The 24,332-nt window shown below is 67.0% G+C and overlaps 1 protein-coding gene across 1 annotated transcript in view; it reads right to left on the bottom strand.

Annotated features, from left to right (window-relative positions):
* Positions 1 to 23,958, bottom strand: part of SND1 (staphylococcal nuclease and tudor domain containing 1) — a 116,923-nt gene extending 92,965 nt beyond the window's left edge. The window contains exons 1-10 of the mRNA XM_035569324.1: positions 23,860 to 23,958; positions 20,520 to 20,669; positions 19,350 to 19,470; positions 16,197 to 16,275; positions 13,249 to 13,409; positions 12,875 to 12,966; positions 11,542 to 11,700; positions 11,039 to 11,145; positions 10,691 to 10,781; positions 4,207 to 4,320 (exon numbers count right to left, since the gene is read on the bottom strand). Of these exons, the coding sequence (XP_035425217.1) occupies positions 4,207 to 4,320; positions 10,691 to 10,781; positions 11,039 to 11,145; positions 11,542 to 11,700; positions 12,875 to 12,966; positions 13,249 to 13,409; positions 16,197 to 16,275; positions 19,350 to 19,470; positions 20,520 to 20,669; positions 23,860 to 23,934 (1,149 nt within the window). The 5' untranslated portion in view covers positions 23,935 to 23,958. The remainder of the gene's footprint in view (positions 1 to 4,206; positions 4,321 to 10,690; positions 10,782 to 11,038; positions 11,146 to 11,541; positions 11,701 to 12,874; positions 12,967 to 13,248; positions 13,410 to 16,196; positions 16,276 to 19,349; positions 19,471 to 20,519; positions 20,670 to 23,859) is intronic.
* Positions 23,959 to 24,332: the final 374 nt, after the last annotated feature.

Genomic DNA, 24,332 nt, shown 5'->3' with positions numbered 1-24,332 from the left:
CACCACCCGCAGGGCTTCTTCCTTACGCTTTTTTCCTCCTCGAGCCAGGGTCCGTGTCTGATTCCCCCGCTCCAAGAGTTCTACCAATTAAGATATCAATCTAGATAAATTGTGGGATCGGAGCAGATTTGTAGTGCTGTTGCATCAATTGAGCAAATACAGCTTGCTAGAACACAGAGCTGCTAACAAGCTTCTGTAATTTAGCTGTCCAAGGGAATGAACTTCTGATTAAAAAAGCTCAGCCGAAATCAGGTTCCTCCTGAGCACTGCGGACAGTGCCGTGGACGGGAGCTGCCGAAAAGAGCCCGAGGGAGTCCCAGCCCTGGGGCCAGTTGCACACTCACCGTCCCCAGCACTGGGCTCCGCTCCAGCTGCCCGGACAGACCCGTCACCAGGACAGACGGACAGACCACAAAACCTCCCAATGGGCTGAGTAGTGCAGGACACCGGGGTGATGGGCACCAGCCGCAGCAATGGGAGAGGCTTCCCTGCACCCTGAGGTGCCCTGCTCGCCCCAGAGGTGCTCAAAGGGTGCCCAAAGAGCACCCCACACTCTGAGCCCACCATTTGGGGCTCAGCCCTGAAGCCAGGTCCTGCCTCGAGCTCCGACCCAGCATATCCCTAAGCTCATGAAGGGGAAGGATCGCTACGAACACCCAGCCTTTGATGCTGCCCACCAGCACGTGCTCCCCCGAATGGCACACCAGCCAGCCCAGCTGCTGCTCGCTGCGGGAAGGAGCCGCGCCGCGTCCCGCTCCGGACCCTGGGATCGTCCCCACGCTGCCGCAGCACCGGCACCACACCTGCAGACCCAGCACCTGGGCAGCGGTGGGAGATGCATCTTCATCTGAATACATTACGTTCCTCGACAGAGACAAGCAATAGAGATATTAAATGCTATCAGCTCCCGCGCTCAGGATTCATTTCGCACTGGGTGATGATGAAGGCGGAAGATGAAAGGCTGTAGGATTTTATTACATTGAATTTTCAGTTTGTCATTTCCCATCCACTCGATCAGGTGCCTAGGGACCAATTTGCATTTTGTGCGATGGAGACGGATCTCCCCAGCGGAGCCGTGCTAGCTACTTGCTGCCTACTACGGGTTGCACGTATCCGGACCCAGGGAAGGGACGGGGCTGCGAAGAGCCCAAGTGAGCTGCAACGGGGCCGCACGAGGACAACGCCAGCAGCTCTGCCATGAGCTGCCAGACCCATGCTGGGCACTCGTGCAGTCCTTGCAAAACAACCTGAAATCAGCCCAAAACATGCGTGCGTGCACTCTGAGCTCAGGCTCCTCCTTCACAAGGGAAACCGGGATGGGGTCTGTGGCACCAGAAGTGCCCCGCGCCCTACCTGCACGGAGCCGTGCTGGCACCGTGTGCCAGCCCCCAAAGCACGGCACGCAAGCCCAGCACCTGCTTAGTGGAGGTGGAGAGGGGTGCAAATACCCCAGTAAGGGCTGGGCTTGGTTGGCCAGGGCTGCTCTGGTTTGCTTTTTAAATTCTAAAGGGAAATCTGGAAGGGGAGGGGGCAAACATTTCACCGATGGCATTCACAGGTAATTAAACAGAGCCAGAGATGAAAATGCAGAAGGACCTAAAGCGGGATGAGAACGAAAAAGAAAGAAATGAGGTTTAACAGAGCCACCCACGAGCCAGCGTGGCAGAACGTGCTCCCCGCAGGGCACGGCAGCAGCCTCGGGCAGCCCAGCACAGCGCGGGGAGCACAGCGGCACGAGAGGGGCCTGGTGCCCTCCCGGGGGGGCTGCCCGAGCAAGGGGGGCAGGCAAAGACACGCTGCAAGGATGCTCTCCGGGCACGGGGCAGCTCCTCTGCCAACCACCTTCAGAGAAAGGGGCCCAGGAGCTGCAGGGCCACGGCTCAGCCCCCACGGGGACGCGCTCTGAAGCCACCAGCGCAGGAGGGGGACATGCGGGGACGCAACGCGGGCAGCGGGGTGCCTCATGGCCTGGGGTTACGCTGGCACTGTCGCCCTCGTAGCGCTGCACAATTACACACGGTGTGGGGGTTTGGCTGCAGGATGCCGGCACCTGCAATCTCAGGATGCTATTTAAAGATGCAGCTGCTTCCAAATGCCCCACAGCTTCCACCAGACGAGCCTCTCAAAGCAGAAGCCAGCAGCAGGCGAGTGGGTTTGGGGCGGCGTGGCATCAGCAGCGGGCTGGTGGCCCAGCCCCAACCACTGCTCAGGCCGCTGCTGCAGGGATGCAGCAGGCAGAAAGTGGCCAAATTCAGGGCAGAAGGGGTCGGGAGCCCCCCAGAGCCCACATTCTGGGCATCCCCGGGGTACGCCTGTCCAACACGGTGGGGCCGGTGACGAGCCCGGCAGGCATGGAGAACGCGACTGCCCGTGCTGTGGGGACACCGCTCCAAAAGGAGCAACGCTCCCACGAGCGGAGCGGGCGGCAGGGAGCCTTTCTGCAGTCTCCTTGGAGACCACGACCACTGCAAATGATCCACGCTCCCCCCGCAGCACGGCCGCTCCGGGGCAGCCCCCCGCCGGCACCGGTGCCCGGCCCCTCACCCTCCCCGCCGTGCAGCGCGCCGCATCTCCGGTCCACCCAGCTCTGACGCCAAAGGAACAGCAGGAGGAACGGGCTAATCTGGGAAGTTATTCATAATTCAGTGTGTACAAAACAAGGCAGCAGCCGAGGAGGCAGGAATTTCCAAATTACGGTTCCCACAGCAACCCGAGCTCGGTCCCCGCAGCCGTGCGCAGCTCCACGCGCTCGGGGGCTCCCGGCGCCGCTGCGGCGCGCGCACGGCCACGCAAAACGCCACGTTGTGTGCGAGCCGGTGCTGCGTGGGGAGAAACAGCCCTGGAAAAGGCAGCTTTCACGCAATCCTGCACGAAGGCTGGCTTTCTGCTCCCAGCTGGAAACCCCTCCTCACGTTCACGGGCAGGAGCAGCCCTCGCCATCTCGGGAGGCGCGGGATGACGGGGACGGTTCCGCTACAAGCAAGGCAGGCACCTGGTGGGCAGCTCAGCGGCTCGTGAGTGCATCCACCGCTGAAGGGGGGGGATGGAAAAAGCAGCCAGCAGGTAAATCCCTGCCCCACGGGGCTCTTGGAGCAGTTCAGAGCCAGCGCCACCAGGCAGCACCTGGCTCCTGTCCCTGCACGACGGGTGCCAGCCCCGCCAGCGGGTGCCCCCGGCCCCTCTGCCGACCTTTCTGGAGGGAGACAGCGGAGATGAAACCAACGCCCTGGCTCGTGTCCCGGCACACGTGCGTGATGCACAGCGCCAGGAGCGCGGTTACGCAGAGGCTCAGCGTGTGGCCAAAGTGTACAAATGGCAAGGGTTATTTGGGGCACTTACACATACAGTCCTGTCGTTCACTTACAGGACGCGGAAACCCAGCGCAGAGCAGACCGAGGCACGCACAAGCAACGCAGCATTTCTGAATTTCTGCATTTCTGCATCAGCTCCTGGCACTTTGGGGCCAGGCTGCACGGGGACCCCAGCCCTGCCGCCCGTCACGGGACGCCAGCAGCTCTTATTTTCCCCACACAAGCACTAACACGGCCCCGTGCAGAGCTCCCTCCAACACCGTGGTGCCGCAGACAGCGGCCGAGCACTCGCTGAAGGGCAGGCAGGACAAGGAAAACCAAAGAGGGGTTGGCGCACCACCTCCAGCAGCCCGCAGGCTCCTGCTTCGCCTCCTGGCAATGGGCAAACAGCAGGGGAGGGGGATAGGGACGGTCACTGCGCCGTGCAAGCCCCTACCCAACGCCCAGGGCTGGGGGAGACCCCCAAGGACACACCAAGGGACATGACCCTTGGGGACAAGTCATCCATCCCGTCCTCCAGCACGTTCCCAAGCAGCCCCCACAGCCCGACCTCAACGGCCCGGTGCAGGCATCAGGGCACGGCCGGAGGACACGGCTCTCCCACCTCCAGAACGCGGTGGCAGGAAGCACCGGGCGCCACGGCACAGGCTCCCGTGAGGCCAAGGAGGGGAAACCGAGGCAGGGGATGAGACAGACCGACGTCTCCCTGCACCAGGCAGGGCACGCAAACTCCCCAAGGGTTCCTGCAACCCTCGAGAGGGGGCATCCCCCAGGAGAGAGGACAGCGCTGAGCAGGAGCTCACAGGGAGGGGAATCCACCTGGGGACGGCCACAGACACCGGTGACGCTGCCGCAGACGCCCCCTCCCACCCCGCTGCCACCTCCCCACGGTCACCTGAGTGCTGTCCCCCTCCAGCCGGGGGGGTCGGATGCTGGACAGATGAATGGTTTTGTGGTCCCCGGAGTTCAGCTTCACCACGATGGCGTCGGCGTTCAGCACCTGCATCACCTGGGGAGGGAGAGAGCGCAGCGGTGAGCGGCGTCCCTGCGGGCAGCACGACACGCACAGCACCACGGCCCCGAACAGCACCGGCACGGGGCACGTTCCCGATCCACCCCAGCTCCAGGGGCTGCCATCCAGCACAGAGCGAGCAGCTCTGAGCCTTGCCTGAGTGCCCAGGGCTCACCGGGGCAAACACAGCTCGCCAAAAACATGCCTGGTGAGCCTGGTGAGCTCAGCACCAGTCAGAGCCCCGCAGTATTCCCCAGTGACACCGCGGCACACAGGCACACTGATCTATCATGGACGATTACCAAGGTGATGCCCGCTTCCCTCTCAAGTGATGGGACATCTGCTTTACGTATGGGCAGAGGGGCCCCTGCACGCGTGGTGCCAGCAGCGGTGCCGCTGGAGCAGACAGGGCACGACTGCGGGTTAGCTGAGGAGCAGGAAAAAGAGCAACGAGGGAATGGAGGAGCCCTGCAGACTCCTCACAGCCTTGGAGATACATATATATACATATATATTTCACAAAAGAAGTTTCTCTTGCTGCAAGCGTTGCTCCCAGCAAGGTTTCCAATTTCCCAGGGCTGCGCCAGGCAGCGCGGGCAGGCACTGCTCACCTCCGCGGTGCCCGCAGCGGCGTGGCAAAGGGGAGGAACGGCAGCCCCCAAAGCACAGCATCCGATGGCACCGTGCCACCGTGAGCCCTGAGACCGGGGGACCACGTGGGGTCCATCCTGCAGGGGGTCCCACGGGGCCGCAGGGAGCAAACCTCGCAGAAGGCTCGGGTGCGTGCATCAGTCCCGGGACCAGAGAGCAGCGAGCGCAGGCGCAGGCCTCACGGCTCAGCTGGTGGCTCTGCGCGCACCCAGGGAGCAAATTAATTAGAGCAACTGGTGGCAAGGGCAGGCAGGACAGTGCAAGCAGACGGAGGGGGCAGGAGGCTCCCAGCTTGCTGTTGTGATCTTCTCGGTCTTCATGAACCACCGCTCCCCAGCCTGGACCACGAGCATCTCCAAGAGCAGAACGAGGCACCTGGGTGCTCCCACCGCCACCACCAGCCTAGTGGGACCCACAGAAACTCTCCCTGAGCACGTGCTGTTACCAGCGAGGCTCACCCATGCCCTGCGTGCCCGTCCCAGACACCCCAGACCCGTGGCCAGAGCCGGCAGGGAGCGCAGAAGGGACCGGCCTTTTCCCGCTTGCAGCGCTTTTTGCCCCAGCAGGCACATCAGTCCCTCCCGAAGTGCTTAGTCAAAGGGATAACAGGATTATAGGAATTAGAATTAAAACAGACACTAAGGATTTCCAGGGCACAGCAAAGCCCTCCGGGGGACATCCCTACCCCCAGCCTCCGCCTCTCCAGCGAGGCAGAGCCTGAGGTTTTGTAGGCAGAGCTGAGCCCACGGCAGTTTGCATGCGAAATGGGGTAATCACATCTCATGCTTCAGGGCATTCAGGGGTCGGGAAGGGGCCCCAGCCTCCCTGCCCGGGTTACACCGGGCTGGGGAAGGGCCCCAACCTCCCTGCCCGCGTTACGTGCTTGCTCCTTCCAGAAAGCAGGCCTGGAGATGCAGCTGCAGCGGGGGAGCTGCAGGGCAGATTCGGGGACAAACCCCTTGCTGTACTACACCTCCACCACGCACGGCAGCGCAGGGAGCAGCGGTCAGGTCACGTTTGGTCTGCGGCACCACGGGGGCTCCCTGTACGGGCAGGGCGAGCTGGGTGACCCCACACCGGTGCTCCCCGAGCTGCTCTGCACGGTGGCATCCCCTCTCCGTGGGCATCGGTTCACAGAGCAAGGGCAGGCCTCTCCCCTCCATCTGGGGGTGGCCGCTCCTGCCCCAAGACCCCGCGCCCGCAGCCCCCGCCGGGCCAAGGAGATTGGCAGCAAAAGCCCGAGGCTCAGCACAGCTCAGGCACGGGGCCATTTTTCTTGCTCACAATTCCTCAGCTCGCTGCGGACAGCTTCCTTTATCCAATATTTATTGTGGCTTCACCTGCCTCAGAAAGGCACTTTGATAAGCGGATTGAAAGGATTTCTTTTTTTTTTTTTTTTTTTTTTTAAAATCTCTGCAGCTGCTGCAGAGGAGCCTGCGTGCCACGGTGCCGCTCCCCCCCCGACCCAGCCTTCCCCCAGCTCGCAGCCCCCCCAGCAGGGCCGGGGGCACCTCGCCGAGCCTGGGCATCCTCCTCCCCTCGCCCCTCCACCTGCACACGAAGGTGAAGGCAGCAGGCAGTGACTATTTTTCACATGAGAAGTTTCCCTCGCTGCAAGCGCTGCTCCCAACAAGGTTTCCAATTTTCCAAGCCAGAGCCTTGCAACAAGCGAGAGCCGCGTCCAGCTGAGAGGCTGCTCCCCGGGCAGGGACCGGCCCCGACCCAGCTGCTGGGGGGCACCGTGGGAGGCGAGGAGGGGACGGGGAGGGGTGGCTGCACAGGGCACCCCTTGGGGACCCCCAGGATGGGGAGAGGCCGGCCTCCGAAGCGCTGCTGCCTCCTCCTTCCACCGCTTCGCCCTGGCTGCGTGCCGGGGAACAGAGGAGCCCATTCACAGCTCTCCCAGCTGCCGCGGGGCCACGCAGGAGCCTGGCAGGGCCCCAGGGCTGCCCACAGAGGCTGCTGCGCTCCCCTCCCCGCGCTAACGAGGGCAGCTCGTTATGGCAGCGCTCCTGGGAGAGGGCTCGGGGACAGGCCATGGGGCAGGGACTGTCCCCACAGCGGGGGGCGACCGCTGCTCCGTGCCCACGCACCGGGTTTGTGAGATGGGCACGGTGATTTTTTGGGGAGCCAGAGCCCTGCACGCCCAGCACCATCCCCTTACCCCCTACCCTGGTTCTCCAAATGGGGAACCGCTCTTGGAGAGGTTTTGGCATGCTTTTGCAATCAACTCCAGGAGGAGAGCAACTCCCCAGACTTGCTTTGGCAGATTCTGCCGAGATTTGAGATGATTTGGCCATGATAAACGGCCTAAGCGCTTCGGAAAGGGAAAAAAAAATAAAAAATAAAAACCACAACGCTGGGAGCTCATCCACAACCGCCTTCTCCATTTTTCCCCATTTTGCAGAAGGGCTGGAGCCGATCCACAGCGCAAGGCAGGGCACGACGCGCGCAGCCAGCCTGGCTGGGGCCGCCCGAGCTCCCCGTGCGGTCCCCGAGGGGTGCCCGGGGTCGCCGCGCACAGCCCCTAGCCGGGTGCACGGGGGGACACACGGTAACGGCTCCCCGGGCACCCAGGGCCCCAGGCGAGCGCTGCTGCCATCCCTCTGCTCTTCCTCAGCGTCCCCAGCCCCTCACTCGCAGGGAGCTGATCCTGCCCCGCGGGGTGCAGAGGGGGCAGAGCCCTCCCCGAGCCCTCGCAGCCCCGGGAGCCGCAGAGAAAGAGAGAAAGCTGTGCTGCAAACTGCTTTTGGCGCGGCGTAGCTGCAAGCGTGATGCGTTCAGCTCTAAGCAACGCTGTCCCAAATTCTTGGGTGCTTTAAGACAAGCTGACGTAGGAAATTCTGAAGAAAGCCTCCCGTCTCTTCACATTTTTATCCCACCTCTTTTCTTCTTGCCACTCGCTCCACCATTTATAGGCAGCGAGTCCACAGCTGGGGCCGAGACTTCGCCCCTGCCCGAACCAAGCCCCCCGCTCAGAACACCAGCCCTCGTTCCAAACCACAGCCCAACGCGGTGGCAGCAGGACCCAAAAACCAGCCACAGCTGCTTTGCGCCCACTGCTCAGCACCACGGGGGCAGGTTGGGACCTTCCCCTCCTGCCCGCCGCCCCCCAGGAGCGGGCAAGTCGCTTCTGCCACCACGGCTTGACCATCCGAAGCCACCCATCCACCACCTCTGCGGTGCAAGGCTGCACCCCACAGAGCCCCCTGGGCACTATGAGGACTGATGGGTGTTTATGGCCCCTTCCGTGCAGCGCCCCGGGCGCTACGAGGACTGATGGGTGTTTATGGCCCCTTCCGTGCAGCGCCCCGGGCGCTACGAGGACTGATGGGTGTTTATGGCCCCTTGCGTGCAGCACCGGGCGCGCGCCCAAGTCGCGTTTAAGCTCCTGCGCTTCCGAGCGCGCAGGCATTTGTCCTGATTTTCCCTGTCACTTGCAATTCTCGGGGAGGGAAAAGGACCAAAAATTGACACTGCAAAAACGACATTGCCCAGGGGGGCTCTGGCTGACTGCTCCCTAAATGCTGATTCGCGCGTTCCTGCATAAGTAGCAGTTTTTAAGCACATGCAGAGACTTTCTGCTGCTGGGAAGCAGGGGGCACGACGCGGTGTTCGGGGCTCCTCCTGTGGAGCCCAACCGCACCAGAGCCGTGCTCCTGGGGGGGGAACGCATCCCCTCCCCCTGGGGCTGCATAAAGCTGGGGGGGCGAGCAGGGGACACAAGGGGCCGTGCTCAGGACTGGGGGCAACCCTGGGCGCCCCACTCCCAGAGAGTGGGTGCCCCCTTGGGATGCACCCTGCGCTTTGCCCATCCTAGCCCAGGGAGAGGGCTCGGACCCCCAGGTGGGATGCACTGCCCCCCCTACCCCACACCCCCAGGGATGGGGGCACCCCCACACCTCCAGCATCTTCGCCGCTTTGCCCCACAGCAGCGCCCAGGGGCTCGGGACGAGAGCCCTGCCTGCTGCAGCTCCCCAGCTCGCATGCGAGCTGCTCGACAAAATGACGGGCGTCTTGGAAATGCCAGGAGCATCCATCCGCCCCCTCCGCAAGCTGCTGAGCAAAGCATGACTAATGCCCCCCGCGTCTGGTCCTGGCGCGGGCTGCGTCTGCAGCCTCTGCCAGCGCAGGATCGCGCTGCGGAGCCGCCAGCGCCGACACACGGCGCTCCCCTGCCCTGCACGGGGCACTGGGCGCTCACCATCACGGTGGCACCTGGGCAGGGGTCCCCCCTGGGGCCTCTCCTCCCTGCCAGGGGCTCTCACCGCCGTGTTCCGGGAGGGGTCTCGCAGCTCCAGCCTCCGAGGAGCCCCCCGGGGTCGGCGCTCAGGATGCGTTCGTCCACCGCTCAAAAGGGAAAAGCGAAGCAAAGCCTTTGCCCCCCCCCCCACCCCCCCGGGCGAGGAAGTGCTCAGGACCTCTGCTATCACTCCGGCCTTATTGGAGCTGACAAACGGCCACTTAGGGAGAAGGGAGCGCATCTGATCTCGGAGTTAACGCATGAGCGAGTACCTCCCTGCCCTCGCCCTGCAGGACAGGAGCTGTCACACGGGGACCAGCGACAGCGCCGTGCCTCCGGCGGATGAGATAATTGCGCCTGCCGGATGGGTGCCTTCGAGACAGGACCAGGCTCAGGAGCTCCTCGCTTCGCCCTGCTCGGCACCGCCACCGCTCCCTGAGCCAGCGGCGCTCAGCACCGTGGCCGGGCACAGCCCCGTGCCCCGCACCGCCCCCTAATTCCTCCTGCAGCCGGGAGCCCCAAAGCAGGGGGAAGCAGCCCCCGGGGCAGCGGCTGGGCAGGACACGGGGACACCCTGCTCTCGGGTGGCTCCCACCTGGGAGCCTTCGGGTCCCCCCCTCCACACGGGGGGGAAAAACAAGGAGCTGGCGCTCAGGAGGCGGCTGCGAGGCAGGATGTGACCCAGCGCCACCCGGCGCGGGGGCTGAGCTCGCTTCCCAAGAAATCCAACTGCGCATTTCCCAGGGCTCGCAGCCCAGCTGCAGCCCGGCGGCTGGGCGAGCCGGCAGCACCACCTAGCGGGGCTCAGCACCCGGCTCAGCACCCGGCAGCTCGGGGCTCCCTGCCGCAGCACCCCGACGCGATGCTCCTCCGCTGGGACACGCGCCCGGGGCAGGCACAGCGCCCGGTCAGCCCCGCTCCGCTGCCCTCCCAGCCTCCTGGGCACGGCACCGCTGCCAACAGCGACCAAACCTCACCGGGGAAAGGGTGAGCATGGCTTCAGGACGGCGGCCCCACACCAGGGATGCAGGGAAGGGGCTGTGACAGGGGCACGGAGCCCTCGTGATGGGAAGGGGAAGCTCTGCTGCGCCCAGCCCCCTGCAGCCAGAGCGAGAGCATCCCTGCGGTACCCAAGGGTGCCCGCCAGCCTGTTCCCAGCCTGCAGCCCCCTCCCTCTGCCCTGTTTCACCTCTCCCCCCCCCAGGCATGGTGCGGGGACATGGCTGAGCCCCGACTACGGGCTGCATGGATGTAGCATCACCTGGGCTGGTCACCCCACCGTGCCATTAAACCCCGGCTCCGACCCACAGAGGGCAGCCCAATCCCGGGGGGCACCCAGGTGGTCCGCGGAGGGGAATCAAAGCCGCAGGCACAGCAGGGGCAGAGCCCAGCTCCGAGGTTTTTCCGACCACACGCAGGTGCCGGCAGAGGCAGCCCAGCACCCGTCCCTGCCCTGCTCCGCCAGGCACCCACCTTGGCCACAAACTGCTTGTCCTTCTGGTCCAGGTTTGCCGTGGGGGCCACGTAGTCCCTCCAGATCCTCAGCTTGCGCTCCTTGGCGAACCTGGCGGGGGGAAGGCACCCGTGACGCCCGGGCAGGGGTCCCCAGCAGGGACTGGTGCGCCGCAGCGGCGGCACCGGGCACAAAGCCGCCGCCTTTCTTTTCTATTCCAGAGGGCATTGGCAAGTGGTAAGGGCTGCTCCAAGCCAGAGCCTGCCCGTGCCTCGGCACAGTGACACCAGGGACACCCCATGTGCGTGGATGGGGATGGGGCCCAGCACCCCGCGTGCCCGCTGGCAGCGCCGCAGCCCCGGGCTCACCTTTCGGCCGCGCGCAGCTTGTCGGCCCCGCGGGTGTAGACGGCGATGGACCAGTCCACGCAGCGGGCGAAGCCCTCCTTCAGCAGCAGCTCGGTGATGTTGCCGTTCTGCAGAGAGGGAGGAGACGCACGCTCGCACGCGGGACCCCACGGCATCGGGATTTATCCTGCCCTGCCCCAGCACTGAGTCCTGCAGCGCGGAGCTCGCGCGTCCTGCGCGGCCCCTTCACTGTCACGGGCCCCCAGTGCCCACAAACGATGCAAGGCCTGGCCCACAGCACCCCGAGGGCTATCAAAGGATGCGACCCCAGAAGACCACAGGACTCTGCTCAAACGGACCCGTGCCCTCCTACATCCCCTGGCAGAGAGCACGGCTCCCAGCCCTGCGGGGCTGCTCCGGGCCCCATGGAGGCAGCAGGAACTCGCATCAAGCTCCAGCATCTCCAGCAGGGGACGAAGAGCATCCCGGCAGCCCCCATCCCGCCCCTCACCGCCCCCACTTGCCGGGTGCAGGATGGTGCCCAGGATGTTCTGGTTGTGGCAGCTCTCCAGCACGATCTGCACGTCCCTCTGCAGCAGCCGCGACTCCGTGAAAAACTTCGCTTCGGCCGCAAACGGCTCGGGGACCTCCGGGGCGTCCGCCTCCCGCTTGAACGTGGGGCACTGCGGCACAGGGACGCGGTCAGGGCACGGGCGGGCTCCCACAGCACAAGGTGGGCCCCAAAAACCTCGGCAAGGGGGAGGGAACATCACCCACACAGACGGGATCACGGCACCGCGGGGGCACCGTGGCACAGAGCCGTGCTGCGAGACCGGGCACGGAGCTTGGCTGGCCCCAAAAACCCCATGCCCCAAAGTCAGGAGGCTCTAAAGGGTTATGACGCCTGGTCCAGCCCTTCCTCCCCGCCAAGGCACCTCGGGGAGTCCCTGCTTGCTCAGGAAACCAGGCTTAAAATGGGTGCTCATGGAGGGCAGACGGGGCAGGAGCTGGCAGAGCTGCCAGGGACGGACAGGTCCCAGCAGCAGCAGGGCCGTGGGGAGGACACAGCAGCTCCGCAGGCACCCCGGGGGGCCTCTCCCTGTGCTGGCTCCCCAGGAAAAGTGGAGAGGAGCCGCGAGCACAAGACTCGGGTCGGGCTCAGCATCGCAGAAGTGGAGGAAAACCCCAAGTGCCCGAGCTCCGGCTGTAGCCTGGCAGAGAGGGACCGGGGATGTGTGCACAGCGATGCTCTCCGGCCGTTCTGTGCTGACACAGCCCTTTACCCGCCCAGCAAACACTGCCAGGAGCGAACCAGGGCACGGAAACAAACTCCCAGTGCAGTCCTGCTGAGGATGGCAAGGAAAACGGCAAGGTTCAAAAGGCAAGGGGAAAAAAGTAAATAAAAAAAAAAATCACTGGTGCTGCAGCAAAGGGCGCACCCAGAGCACATCGAGCAGCAGCCCCCAGCAGCGGGGAGAACACGGGCAGGGCTGCTCCCCAGCTGCCCCCAAATCCCCCCACCACGCAGATGCCAACAGCCACGCAGGGGCTGAGCCCTCCTGATGGGACGGGGCTATCCCTCCCCCAGCTGCCCGGGACCCCCCAGGGCATCCCGTACCTTGCGCAGCACGGAGCTGGTACCTGCTGACCCCAAGTGTCCCCATCCCGCAGTGACGGCCCCGCAACGGTGTGCGCACCCCAGGGGCTGTGCCAAGCACGGTGCCGGAGGACACCCGATGGCCGGGGGAGCAGTGGGGTGGGTAAGGCCCCTCGGAGGCTCGCACCAGTCCCGGTGCCAAGAGCAGAGAGGTGACAGCAAGCACGATAAGCAGGCAGGTGACAGCAGCCAAACCTCACCTTGATCCCCGAGAGCATGACGGTGACCAGGTAGTAGTCCGGGAGGAGGAGGGCTCTCACCACGCTGCCATCCCGGACGTGCTCTATGATGGCTGCAGGACGAGAGCAGAGGTTGGTGCTGGCCGCTGAGGGGCTCAGCAGGGGCTGCAGAGCCAGAGCTGTCCCGCTCCATCCCCACGGCCACATACTGCTGCACGGTGAGCGGCGTGCTCGTACAAAGCCAAGAACAGCATCACAGCAGCGTGCAGCGCCGTGCGTGCAGCTTTGGGGACAGGCAGGTCCCACAAGCCACGGACGGGCCAGCCACAAAACCGCAGAGCGGGCAGGGAGACGCAGCCCCAGCCACCACCACGTCCCCACGGCCACCAGCTCACCATTGACCGGCTTCTGGTGCATGGAGTCCACGAAGTGCCGGGGGTTCTCGATGGTGTACTTGAGGTCCCGGATGGTGTGGGAGCCCGTGCCCTCGCTCCACATCCCCTTCTTGGCGCTCTTGGCCTGCTCCTCCAGCTCCGCCAGCCTGCTCTGCTCAGGGCTGCAAGGAGCGGGACAAAAACCAGGTCAGGGCAGAGCCACGGTGCTCAGCGGGCGCAGGGACAAGCGGGCAGGGCGCTGGCGGGTCCTGCATATTTTACCCCCGGGGACATCCATCTCTCAGGCTCTTTTCTGGATGCTTTAGCGATCTGAACACTCAAGTCTAGGAAGGGCACAGCCCGGGTGAGCGATGGTTTACGCATCTGACAGCAACGCTCCGTAAACCGAAGTCTCTCCGGCACCCAGCATGCAGGGCGTGCCTCTGCTGGCCACATACACCCCAGCTACAACAGGACAGCGAAGGTGCGAGCTGCAGAGCCCCTCTCGAGGTTCGTTTTGTGCACGGGGAGGTCGGGGCAGAGGTCCTGACCCTGCAGGTCCCGACCCTGCGGCAGGGCAGCGGCAGCCCCGGCCACCAGCGCCTGGTTTGGGAGCGAGGGCCGTGGAGCGAAGCTGCTGCCAGCGGCTCACCGGGAGCACAAACGGCCCGGGGCGAGCAGCAGGCGGCCTCCGAAGCCAGGAGGCAGCAGCAGGCTTCTCTCCATGCCGAGGGGACCGAGTCCCCGACGAAGGAGAGCGCTGCTGCCAAGCGCCGTCACACTCCGTTAAACGCACCCTGGGATATTCTGGGTTCATCGTTCTTCGGCTCGGCTGAGGGCAAAGCTGCAACCTGAGGGATCCCGAGCTCCACGCAGAAGCTGAGCGGCCCCGCGGGCCGGGAGCCCCCAGGTAAATGTGCCTGCCTTTAAATACCTGCGCCCCAGGGGGGCAGCAGAGCGGGGGGGGCACAGCAGCTCCCCGGCACCCCCGGGGCTCGCCCAGCACCTCCAGCCGCCTCCTCTACCTGCACCTGGGAAGCTGAGGACAGAGGCTCCTCATGCACCCATTCATTAACGTGTCCTTTGAATTAGGAGAGCGAGCTCTGAGCAGCAACAAGCCCCAGGCAGTGTTTAATTGCAGGAAGCTGGGTCCTGTGGGGACTGCGGGACTCCAGCGGAACCGCGCAGACCGGGGTGGCCACACGCCCTGCGCCCCAGCCTCACAGCAGGCGACTGCTGGAGCAGAGGGGACAGAGCCCGGCGAGCCCGAGGCCACCAGAAGGTCCCCGTGGCCCAGGTCCCCTGGCACGAGCACCACAACCCTGAGCGCAGCACGACAGCGCCCAGCCTGCGCTGCGATCTCCTTCCACGCCTCCCCTCGGGGGGAACGTTGCTGGGACGGCAGGGACAAGTCACAGCCATGCCATCGCTTCCCCAGCTCCTCGGGGATGTCCCCATGCCACTGCCTGCCCTGGGGTGGGCAGCGAGCACCTCCTGCCTCGGGGGTTTCGGCCTAGGGTAGCTGCGGGGCCATGGCATTGAAGGGTCTTGTCCCTGGGGGGATGAAAGGAGCAGCCAGGGGTCCAAAGAGCTGAGCTGCCCCCAACCCGCGGTGCCGTTTGCTTCCCAGGCCCCCCGGTGTGCCAGGCACAGACCCAAACCCACCAGCGAGGCACAGCACCACGGGGCACCTGCCTGGCTGGGTCCTTCCAGCACCACCTGCCCAAAACACAAGGGCTGAAGAACGTCATCCCTTGGCCAGCAAGCATCACGCGCACTCCAGGGAGCGAGGGCTGCCAGCTCCCTGCCGCAGAGCCACAGCCCCTGGACGCGGGGCAGCAGCCGCGCTGAAGGTCGGTGCCTGCATCTGTGGTGGAGGAGCTGGGGTCCTGCCCGGTCTGCGCCCCGGTGCCCGGCACGCAGGGGAGCCCCAGCCCTGACGTCCCTGTGGTGTCCCTTCATGGTGACAGCTTCCTCCGGCTGTCACGGCAGCACGGCCACATGCTGCCAGCAAGTGACCCAAAGCAGAAACCCCAGCAGGGTGCCAGCCCCATGCTCACCTTCACTGCCACCTTCACCACGGGTGCCAGAGGTGGGAGCCCACAGCACCGGAGCAGGAGCTGGCTCCAGCTGATCCTCGTGCATCCCATGAATGTGGTTGTGCCCTGTCAGACCCTTGCGAGGGGGCTGCTTGGCTGCACTCGCTCTCCCACCACCATGGGGCACGTCCCCGATGTCCTGCACAGCCCCGTGCCACCTCCCGGGGCCAGGCTCACCACGCGGGTCACAGCAGAGCCCTCGGTGCCCAGCACGGGGGGACGCAGGGCGCCCATCGCACACCCCGACCGTGCTACAGCTGAGCCTTAATTCCTGTGGGTCACGCAGGCCCTACGGGCCCAGGCAGGGGCCATGAAGGCGCCGGGGGGCGGCTGGGCACAGGGACAGGGACTGTCCCCCCAGACATATGGGGACCAGGACCCGCTGGCGCTCGGGGCTCCTGCACCGGGGAGCCCAGGAACAAGGCACCCCGTCCCTGCCCTTGGCAGCGCGCGCTCTGTTTACTCCGCATACCTGTTTACAGGCTGCGCTACTGAAAACACTGGATGGAAAGCACCCAAGTGTGCCAGGAACAGTTTTAGGAAGCGACACGGGCGAGCTTCCAGCCCAGCAGGCACAGGATGGAAATAGCGTCCCACCGGTATTTATAGCGCCGGCGCAGCAACCGCTCACGCCCCTGTAACAGCGGCCCCCACGGGGCTGCCGGCACGGTGGCCACGGCCGGGCTCCTCCTGGCACCAAGCTGGGACCCCTCTGGGGCCACCGATTCCCAGCAGGGCCAGGACGAAGCTGTGGCTCCAAGGCTCAGCCCCGTGCACCCAGCACGGGCGCCCTGCTGCAGATAACCAGCGGTGGGAGCCCCGCAGCGCGGAGCCGCTTCCCGGGGCTGGGAAGCACGGCCACATACGTACTTGTTGGCTCGGATCCCTTCCCGGCGGGAGGCCAGTCCTTCTGCCACCAGGGACTCGGCGATGTTCTCGCCGCTCGTGTCTGCGGGAAGAGGAGAGCAGTCAGTGGAGGCACGCAGCGGGCGGACGGCACCGCGCAGGCGGCAGCGCGGGAGAAACCGGCCTCGTCCCCGCAGAGAGCCCGGGAACGAGACGATTTCACTGAGCGGGGCGGGGTGCAAGGCCACGAGACAGGCTCTGAACATGGTCCAGGCTCTGCGGACAGGCAGCACAGGCTGCCATCGGGGTCTGGAGGCACCCACCCCATGGTAAGTTCAGTGGGGAAGCTGGGGGCTCTGAGACCACCCCCAGCACCACACAGGGAGGGAGCTCCCGGTCCCCCCACGTGGGCTCACGGAGATCAGAGCCTCGAGGGCAGACCCCAGCCCAGCCGCACACCCCGACAGCTGCACCGCCCCGCGGCACAACCCGTGGCTGCCTCGCACTGAGTGCCCTGCAGCAGCTCCTCCATGCCCCAGACCCGTGCACGGCGCAGAGCTCCCCTGGGACGGCGCTTCCCCCCTGGGACGGCGCTTCCCCGGGCAGGGGAGGAGAGCAGGAGGAGCAGGGGCTGGCGCCCGGCTCAGCTGCAAGGCTCGGGGGCAGCCAGGACCGTTTGCACGCGAGGGGGACGCCCTCAGCATCCCTCAGCAAGCAGCTACCTCCCGGCATCCAAGGGGCTCTCGCAATTTCAGGCAGGGGCTGCAGCGCTGATGCTGCCGGCAGCTTCTCACGGGATCACAGCCGGGCTGAGCCTGGGGGCGCCTGGAGTCCTCCTGCCCCAGCAGAGCCCCCCAGCTGGTGCCCAGCCCCACGTCCAGGTGGGTTTGGAGATCCCCCAAGGGGAGACCATGCCAGGAGCTGGACTCGATGATCCTCGTGGGTCCCTTCCAACGTGGGATGTTCTATCCTGTGAGCCCCCCCAGCTCCCCCGCACACCTTTCCTCGGCACCGGGGGCTGCGGCTTTGCTCTCCCCCACCCCAAGCCTACGCAGACACCGGGACTGCAGCAGCCCCAATCCCCCTCACGTCAAGGATTACCCCCCTGCACTTCACCCAGCACTTCCACCTTCTCCCGACCTTTGGGGAAAGCTCCGTGTGCCCACGCATGTCCCCAGGGAGCGGTGCTCCCGGACCCCCAGCAGTGTCCCAGCTCAATGCCCCCCGTCCCGGGGCACAGCGACCCCCCCAGCGCCGCTGCCGAGGAGGCTGCTGCAGCGCTTCCATATTAATTCCATTTAAACCTTGACAAACTTCATCAGGAAACATTTTATGCTTCATTTCTCACCGCAGCGGCGTGACAGGCTGGGATTTAACAATGAGGACGACACCTACACGGGAGGCTCAGCATTAAAAACCCTTCATGTGGCAGACAACAAGGCTGCAGATGACTGAAACAAGAGCGCTTTGACTGATCGCGGTGTCACCCAACAACTAAACCCCTTCCAGGATTTATTTGTTGCAGGCTACGCAACCGCATCCTGCTTTAGGTGCTGAGCCGGGTGTCCCATACGGAGGGGCTGGCTGTGCACGCTGGCTGGATGGGAAGCAGCAGCTCTCCGAAGGGATGCTCGCCCTGCACGCACATCCCCAGGGGCTCCTGGTGTCCTCCAGCTGCAGGCAGCCCACGGCAGGCTGCAAGCTCAGGAACAACTCAATATTGACAGCGAAAAACAGCTACCCGTGCTTTGGGCTCACCTGGCACAGTCTGGGCACAGGGGACGCCCTCCCCAAATGCGTCTCCTTCGCACCACCCCGGTGCTGCATCTCCCTCCCTCCGACGAGCTCCCTGCGGCACAGCACGCTGCGAGGAGCACGGGCTGGAGCCAACCTGCGCCCCGAGCACCTCGGAGAGCCTCCTGCCCTGTCCCGGGGCACCCGAGCACCCACCCGGCAGCCCCACGGCACACACCGAGGGACGAGCTGCGCCCTGGGAGACTTCCCACGTGGAGCAACTCGTCCCCGCTCCTTGGGAGCTGAGGGTTCAACCAGGAGCCGACCCAGCACCGTACACGGCAGCAGGACGCCAGCACTGCCCTGTCCCCAAGCCGCCTTCTCCCTGCCCCTCTCACCAGAGCTGATCAGGGCCCAGAGCCGACCGGGGCCCAAAAACTCCTCCACAAGCTCAGGCTGGGACTTGGCACTGCAGCAAGCGCTCAAACTGAGCGCAGCACCCTTGGGGCTGCCCCGAGCCTCAGGGGCGCGAACGGGTCCTTCCTGCCTGGTAAGCAGGCAGCTCTGCCCGAGGGGTCACTGCAAGTTCTGATCAACACGGCGTTAATTGCACTGACCGACCTCAATCGCACTGAGAGCGTGAGCCTCCCCGCGAGCATCCTGCAGGAGCCGGAGGCTCACAGACAACAAGCCAACAACACGGTTTCCACAAGCATCTGGAGGTGGCTGGCCCCGTTACGTGTCCCCCTGCCCCACCAAGGGACACAGGACACGGCGTTCCCTACGGGATGGCTCAGCAGCACCAATCCTGCACCGCGAGCCCTTGCCGCTCCTGCTCCCCAGTTTCTGCGTTTTCCTTCTCCACCCGTAAGCGCTCAGGTCCCGGCGCTGCCCCCCAGGATGTGCTGCTTGCCCAGCCCAGCCCCAGGGGACCGAACCAGAGGCGAAGCCCGCCTGAGCTAGCAGCAGGTCAAACACCCCCAAAAAAAGGCCATTTGCCCCAAACTGCTTCTAGCCTGAGCCGGGGAAAGCTCTGCCTGCAGGTACTGCGCGTGGCTCGGGCTGGGCGGCGGCGCCAGGCTGGGCTCCAGGCACCCCGCTGCCTGCTCGGGGGCGCAGGTAAGCGGGCTGGTAAAGGGGTTCCTTCCAGGTGACGGCTGTCTGCCAGAGGCGAGCGTGTGAGATTTATAACGGCAAAACGTTCAGCAAATGGACATTCACCCAGCGCCACGACCCAGGCGTGCCCGCAGCAGCGGCACCAGAGGGGGGAGCCCCCCGCAGCTCCGCGGGCAGCCGGGACAGCCGCTGGGCATCGCTCCCTGCCGAGAAGCTGGAAACTGGGTGACAAAAAAACTGCCACCGACCACCGCATCCCACCCGCCCTCCTCGGACAGCAGCCTGGCCCCGAGCTCTGTGTGCGCCCGCCGGACCCCCCGTGCTCACCTTTGCCCAGGTACACCATGCCGTACTCGCGGCCCTGCGGGGTCTTGTACTCCACGGTGAAGCAGACCTCCTTCCCGATCAGCTTCTTCCGCAGGAACTCCCGGGCTGGGAACCCCCAGGGCTGGAAGGAAAGGAAGGAAAGCAGCGGACATCAGCTCCCCGCCGGGTGCCCGGGGCTGGCACACGCTGCCGTGCTCACGGCGAGGGTGCGGAGCTGGCACGGCTCATCCATGGCCGTGCCCGGCACGTCCCTGTGTCCCCGTCCCTCTGTCCCCATCTCTCCGTCCCCATCCCTCCTGCACCGGAGGCACGAGCGCGACTCACGGCAGCGCCAGGGCGAGCTCAGCCCCACTCCACCGCAGAAGCGGGTGGGTGGAGAAAGTGGTCCGGAGGAGAGAACATGACGTGCTAATAAACAATTAGCAAAACTGACAGGCGTAATTTTTTAAAAGAGTGACATTTAACGGCTGAAGCAGTGTTTAGAAGACAAACTCCCCAGGGAGAGCAATTAGCTGAGCGCTCCGCGCCACCCCCGGGGCTGGGAGGATGGGTGGCCCCAGGCTCAGCTCTCTGCTACCCAACCCTGCTTCTTCCAAGCACTGCGCCAAGCCAGCGGCACGGGCAACCCCTGCTGCACCCCAGCGGCGCCCCAAAAAGCAGCGCCACCTCCACATCGTGTCCCCACGCCTTCAGAGGAGCTGCCAGGGCCAGCACCGGCTGCGACCAGGTCCCCTGAGTCCCCGATCAGCCACAGCCAGAGCTCACCAAGCCCCATGAGAGGCTGAAGCCTGGGGCAGAGCCTCATCCTGGTCCCCGCTCTGATTAACGCTCCTCCACCCAGAGCTAATCAGGAGCCTGCTGCAGCCACACCGAGGACGCAGGGCCCTCGTGCAGACCCCTCCTCCCTGGAGACCTGAGGCTGAGAGTTAGCGAGGAAGATTTACGCAGGGCGCCAGAGGCGAAGCTCTTCGCACCGCGGCCACCAAAGCGCAGCGGGAGGAGAGATCTGGAGCCGCGAGCAAAACCCGCGGGGCTCCGAGGCGCGAATCCGCCCCCGGCAGCTCCCCCTGCTCCGGCTCCTCCCTGACCGCCAGCGAGAGGCCCCAGCACCGCGTCCCCAGGTCCCCGGGCGCACCGCAGGGACGCGTGCCTGGGGGGGGGGGCACCCACCTCGTCCGGGGTGTCCTTGGCGTCCGGCTGGCCGGCGGCGGCGCGGCGGGCGAGGCTGCCGGCGCGGATGTTGCTGAGGTTGATCTGTCGCTCGGGAGGGGGCCCGCCGCGGGGCTGCCCGCGGACGATGATGGCGCATCCCGAGAGCACCTGCGGGGAGGCACAGGGTGAGCGGGGAGGCGGACGGAGACCACGGCCCCCCCCCACGAGACGCCCGGACCCCCACCCACGCACCCAGCCGACCCCACGCCATCGCGCGCAGCGGTTACAGGAAACACCGTGCCCAGGACACGCTGAACATCCCAGCCCCTCCTTCACGCCCAGCGCCACTGCTCGTGGGGCAGTTTCAGCGCGGCAGGTAGCGGGAAGGACGCAGGAGATGGGATTTTTATTCCCAAGCCCGGCCACCTCCCCCTGCCGGGGCTGCTTCTGCCCGGAGCTGAGCCAGGAGCACCACGCGCGCTCGCTGCGGTCCCATCCTGTCCCATCCGTCCCTCCAAGCCCCAGCAGCCCCGTCGCCTCCCGCTGCCACTCGGGAGCATTTGGGAGGGCGCGGGGGGCAGCAGGGCACGGCCGTGCCTCCTCCATGGTGCTGGGCACAGCAGAGACACCCACGGGACGTGCTGGGGGACCCTCTGTGGCACCAGACCCCCGCCCGGCTGCTGGAGGTGGTGACCCCCACCTCAAACACCCACGGGGCTCGTCCTCCGCAGCACAGGGGTGGCCGTGCCCGTGGGGCACCTGGAGCAAACCCTTAGATGTAAACCACGAGGAGTCCTGCCCCGGGGTGCACAGGGCCATCGCACCCTTTCTGAGCACCGTGCACAAGCCACCTGGTGTCCTCCCACCCCCCCCTGCCCCAGCAGGACCCCCCCAGCCAGTGCCCAGCCCCACGCCCAGGCGGGTTTGGAGACCCCCCCCCAGGAGGAGACCCCCCCAGCCCCTGGTCCCGGTGCCAGGTCCCGGTCCCGGCCCCGTCCTCGTGCAGCTCCCTGCGGGTCCGAGGGCCGTGGGGGAGCCCCCCCGGAGCCGCCCCCTCCCCAGGCCGAGCAGCCCCAGCTCCCGCAGCCTCTCCTCGCAGCAGGGGGGGCTCCAGGCCCTGCAGCACCCCGGGGGCCCTGCGCTGGGCTCCCCCCAGCCTGCCCAGGCCCCTCCTGTACCGGGGGCACACACGGGGCCCGGTTCTCCAGGCGCTGCTTTGCCCAGCGCAGCCCAGGACGTTCGCCTCTTGCGCATCAGGGACCCATCACCGGCTCGTGGGCACCTCGGTGCCCACCAGGACCCCCAGCACCAACCCCTCGGGCACACCACGAGCTGCTGGCCTCCAGCTGGACTCCGTGCGGCCGACCACCGCCCCCCAGCCGTCCAGCCAGCCTCTGCCCACCCCCCCCCAACCCCCCCCCCGGTGCCCACGCAGCCAGCCCAGGCACCAGCAGCTGCCCCACGTGGCCCTGCCGGGGCACGGTGCCCAGACCCTCCCTCCAGGCGATCCCCACCGCTCACATCCACGGGGCTGGTCGCTGCGTCGGGGGCACGCACGGAGCTCCAGCGGCGCTGGGATGGCGCCCGGCCCCGTGCAGGCACAGCCCTCCCAGGCAGCCGCCCTCGCCCCCAAGGCTGCGCTTTTTGGAAGGGCTCGCGCAGCCCGGCGGGCACCGACGTCCCGCGGCCGGGCGCACCACAGGGCTCCGCTCGAGGTCTGCGGGCAGAGCAGCGGTGGCACAGCCCTCGGCGCCACCCGGCCACCGCGGGCAGGCAGAGCCGCCGGGACCCTCTCCGAAACCAAGAGACCCAAACCGCACCTCTCCTCCCCGCGCCCGGCCCTATTAACGGCCACCAGCATCGTCCCGCCCAGCAAAAATACATTTAAAAAAGCAAGGTTTTTCAACAGCTCTGACTGCGCGAGGCCGCAAGCCGCCCATTTACCGACCGCAGCACCGGCAGCGCCGGTTGTGGTCCCCCTCCGTGGCGGCCCGGGCTCCCCGGCAGGCAGGGCACGCGTCCGGGACCCCCCTGCTCCCGTTTTAAGCAGCCTCGTGCTGGGTGCCGCCCGCGGGAAGCCTCGGGGCTGGGTTTCAGCACGCGCTGGCTCCCTGCCCGCCCCGAGCCCTCGCCGTGCGCCCAGGAGCCGCGGCGCTCGCGGCCCCGTCCGGCGGCCGATCCAGGGCTGGGCGCCTGAGGGCTTGGAGGTTTCATCAGTGCAATTAAACCTTAACCTTTAATTCACGGGGCGCTGGGGGACGAGTCAGGCGCCGTAGCTGTTCTGCCCAGTTACCGTTACGAGCCCTGGGGCTCGGGAAGGGGACGGGTTTGTTGGCCACCCGGTGCAGCCCCCGGCACCTTCGCCCCCGAGCGGGGCAGGAAGGGCTCAGGAACTCTCAGGAACGGGGCGATGGTGAAAAGGGACGGACCCCGAGGGACGGGGACGGGCGGCGACGGCCGGGACGGCGGCCACCAGCCCCAGCGCGGGGCCACCCCGTGCCCACGTGTGACGCCCGGCCCGGCCCCGCTGCTCCCACGTGCGCACGTCCCGCGGGCGGCAGGAGCCCAGGTGGGACCGGGTGCTTTTCGGGGGGCGGGGGGGGGTCTCCGGTGCTCCCCCAGGAACCGACAGCGGACGTCCAGACGGTATCACCGGGACGCGCAGCCGCCCGTAGCTCCTGGCGGGGCACCCCCCGAGCAGCCGGACCCCCGGGCAGCCCCCGGCCCGTGCCCCCAGCCCCGCTCCCCCGGTTTCCCCCAGGCTCTGCCCGCGCCCCCCGGGGGGACGGAGCCCCCCAGCCCCGGAGCGACCCGTGCCCAGCTTCGGGGGGGGGGGGGGAGCCCTGGGGTGCCCCGGGAGCTGGCCCCGCTCTGCCCCCCGCCGTCCCGGCACCGTCCCCGGGCCGACTTCCACCAGCGGCGGGTTTCGGTTCCGGGCCGCGCCGAGCTCGCTGGGAAGGGCCGCGCCGCACCGGGGGGCACCCGGGGCCCGGCTCCGGGGCTGGGAAGCGGCACCGAGCCCCGTCCGGTAAAACCCGGGGGGCGAGCGCCCCGGCTCCGCAGGCGCACCCCCTCCGAAACCGGGGGTCACAAGGGGGAGGGAACCAGCACGGAGCAGCCCCCCCCCGGTGCCGGTGCCCCCGGGAGCGGGTCCCGTTGTGGGGGGGGGCCGGGACCAAGTCCCCCCCTCCCAGCTCCGGTTCACGAACGCGGGGCGCGGGCGCGGCACCGGAGGGGGGAGAACCGGGGGGGGTCCGAGCGCGGCCGGGCGGCTCCGGGCGGCACCGGGGGGCAGCGGGCAGGGGACACGCGGCACGGCGCGGGCAGGCCGGGCGCGGTGCCGGTACCCGGCCCTTACCATCTTGACGATGCCGCGCTGCACGGCGAGGGGCGGCGCGGGGCCGCCCTGCCCGGGGGCCGCCCCGGAGGCCATGGCGGGGGCGCGGCGGCGGCGGCGGGAGCGCGGCGGAGGGGGCCCGGCGGGAGCGCGGAAGGGAGCCGCGGGGCGGGGCGGCGGGGGGCGGGGCCTCGGCGGAGCAAAGGGCGGGGCCTCCGCCCCGCCGCCCCGCCCCGCCCCGCCGCCGCCGGCCAATGGGCGGCGCGCCCCGCCGCCCGCCCCGCCCCGCCCCGCCGCGCGCCGGCCAATGGCGGGAGAGCGGAGCCGCGGCGCCGGCCCGAGAGGCTGCCGCGCGGGTGACGTCACGGCAGGCCCCGCCCCCTCGCTCCGCCCCCCGGCCCCGCGGAGGGGGGCGGGACTTCCGGGGCACGCGGCGCCAGGGACACGTCGGCAAAGGGGGGCCCCGCGCTCCCACGTGGCCTCCGCCGCTCCGC

This window comes from Cygnus atratus, chromosome 1, assembly GCF_013377495.2.
Source record: "Cygnus atratus isolate AKBS03 ecotype Queensland, Australia chromosome 1, CAtr_DNAZoo_HiC_assembly, whole genome shotgun sequence".
Lineage (NCBI taxonomy): Eukaryota > Metazoa > Chordata > Aves > Anseriformes > Anatidae > Cygnus > Cygnus atratus.
Note: the sequence above shows the minus strand (reverse complement) of the source record. Positions and strands in the feature narration are given on the sequence as shown.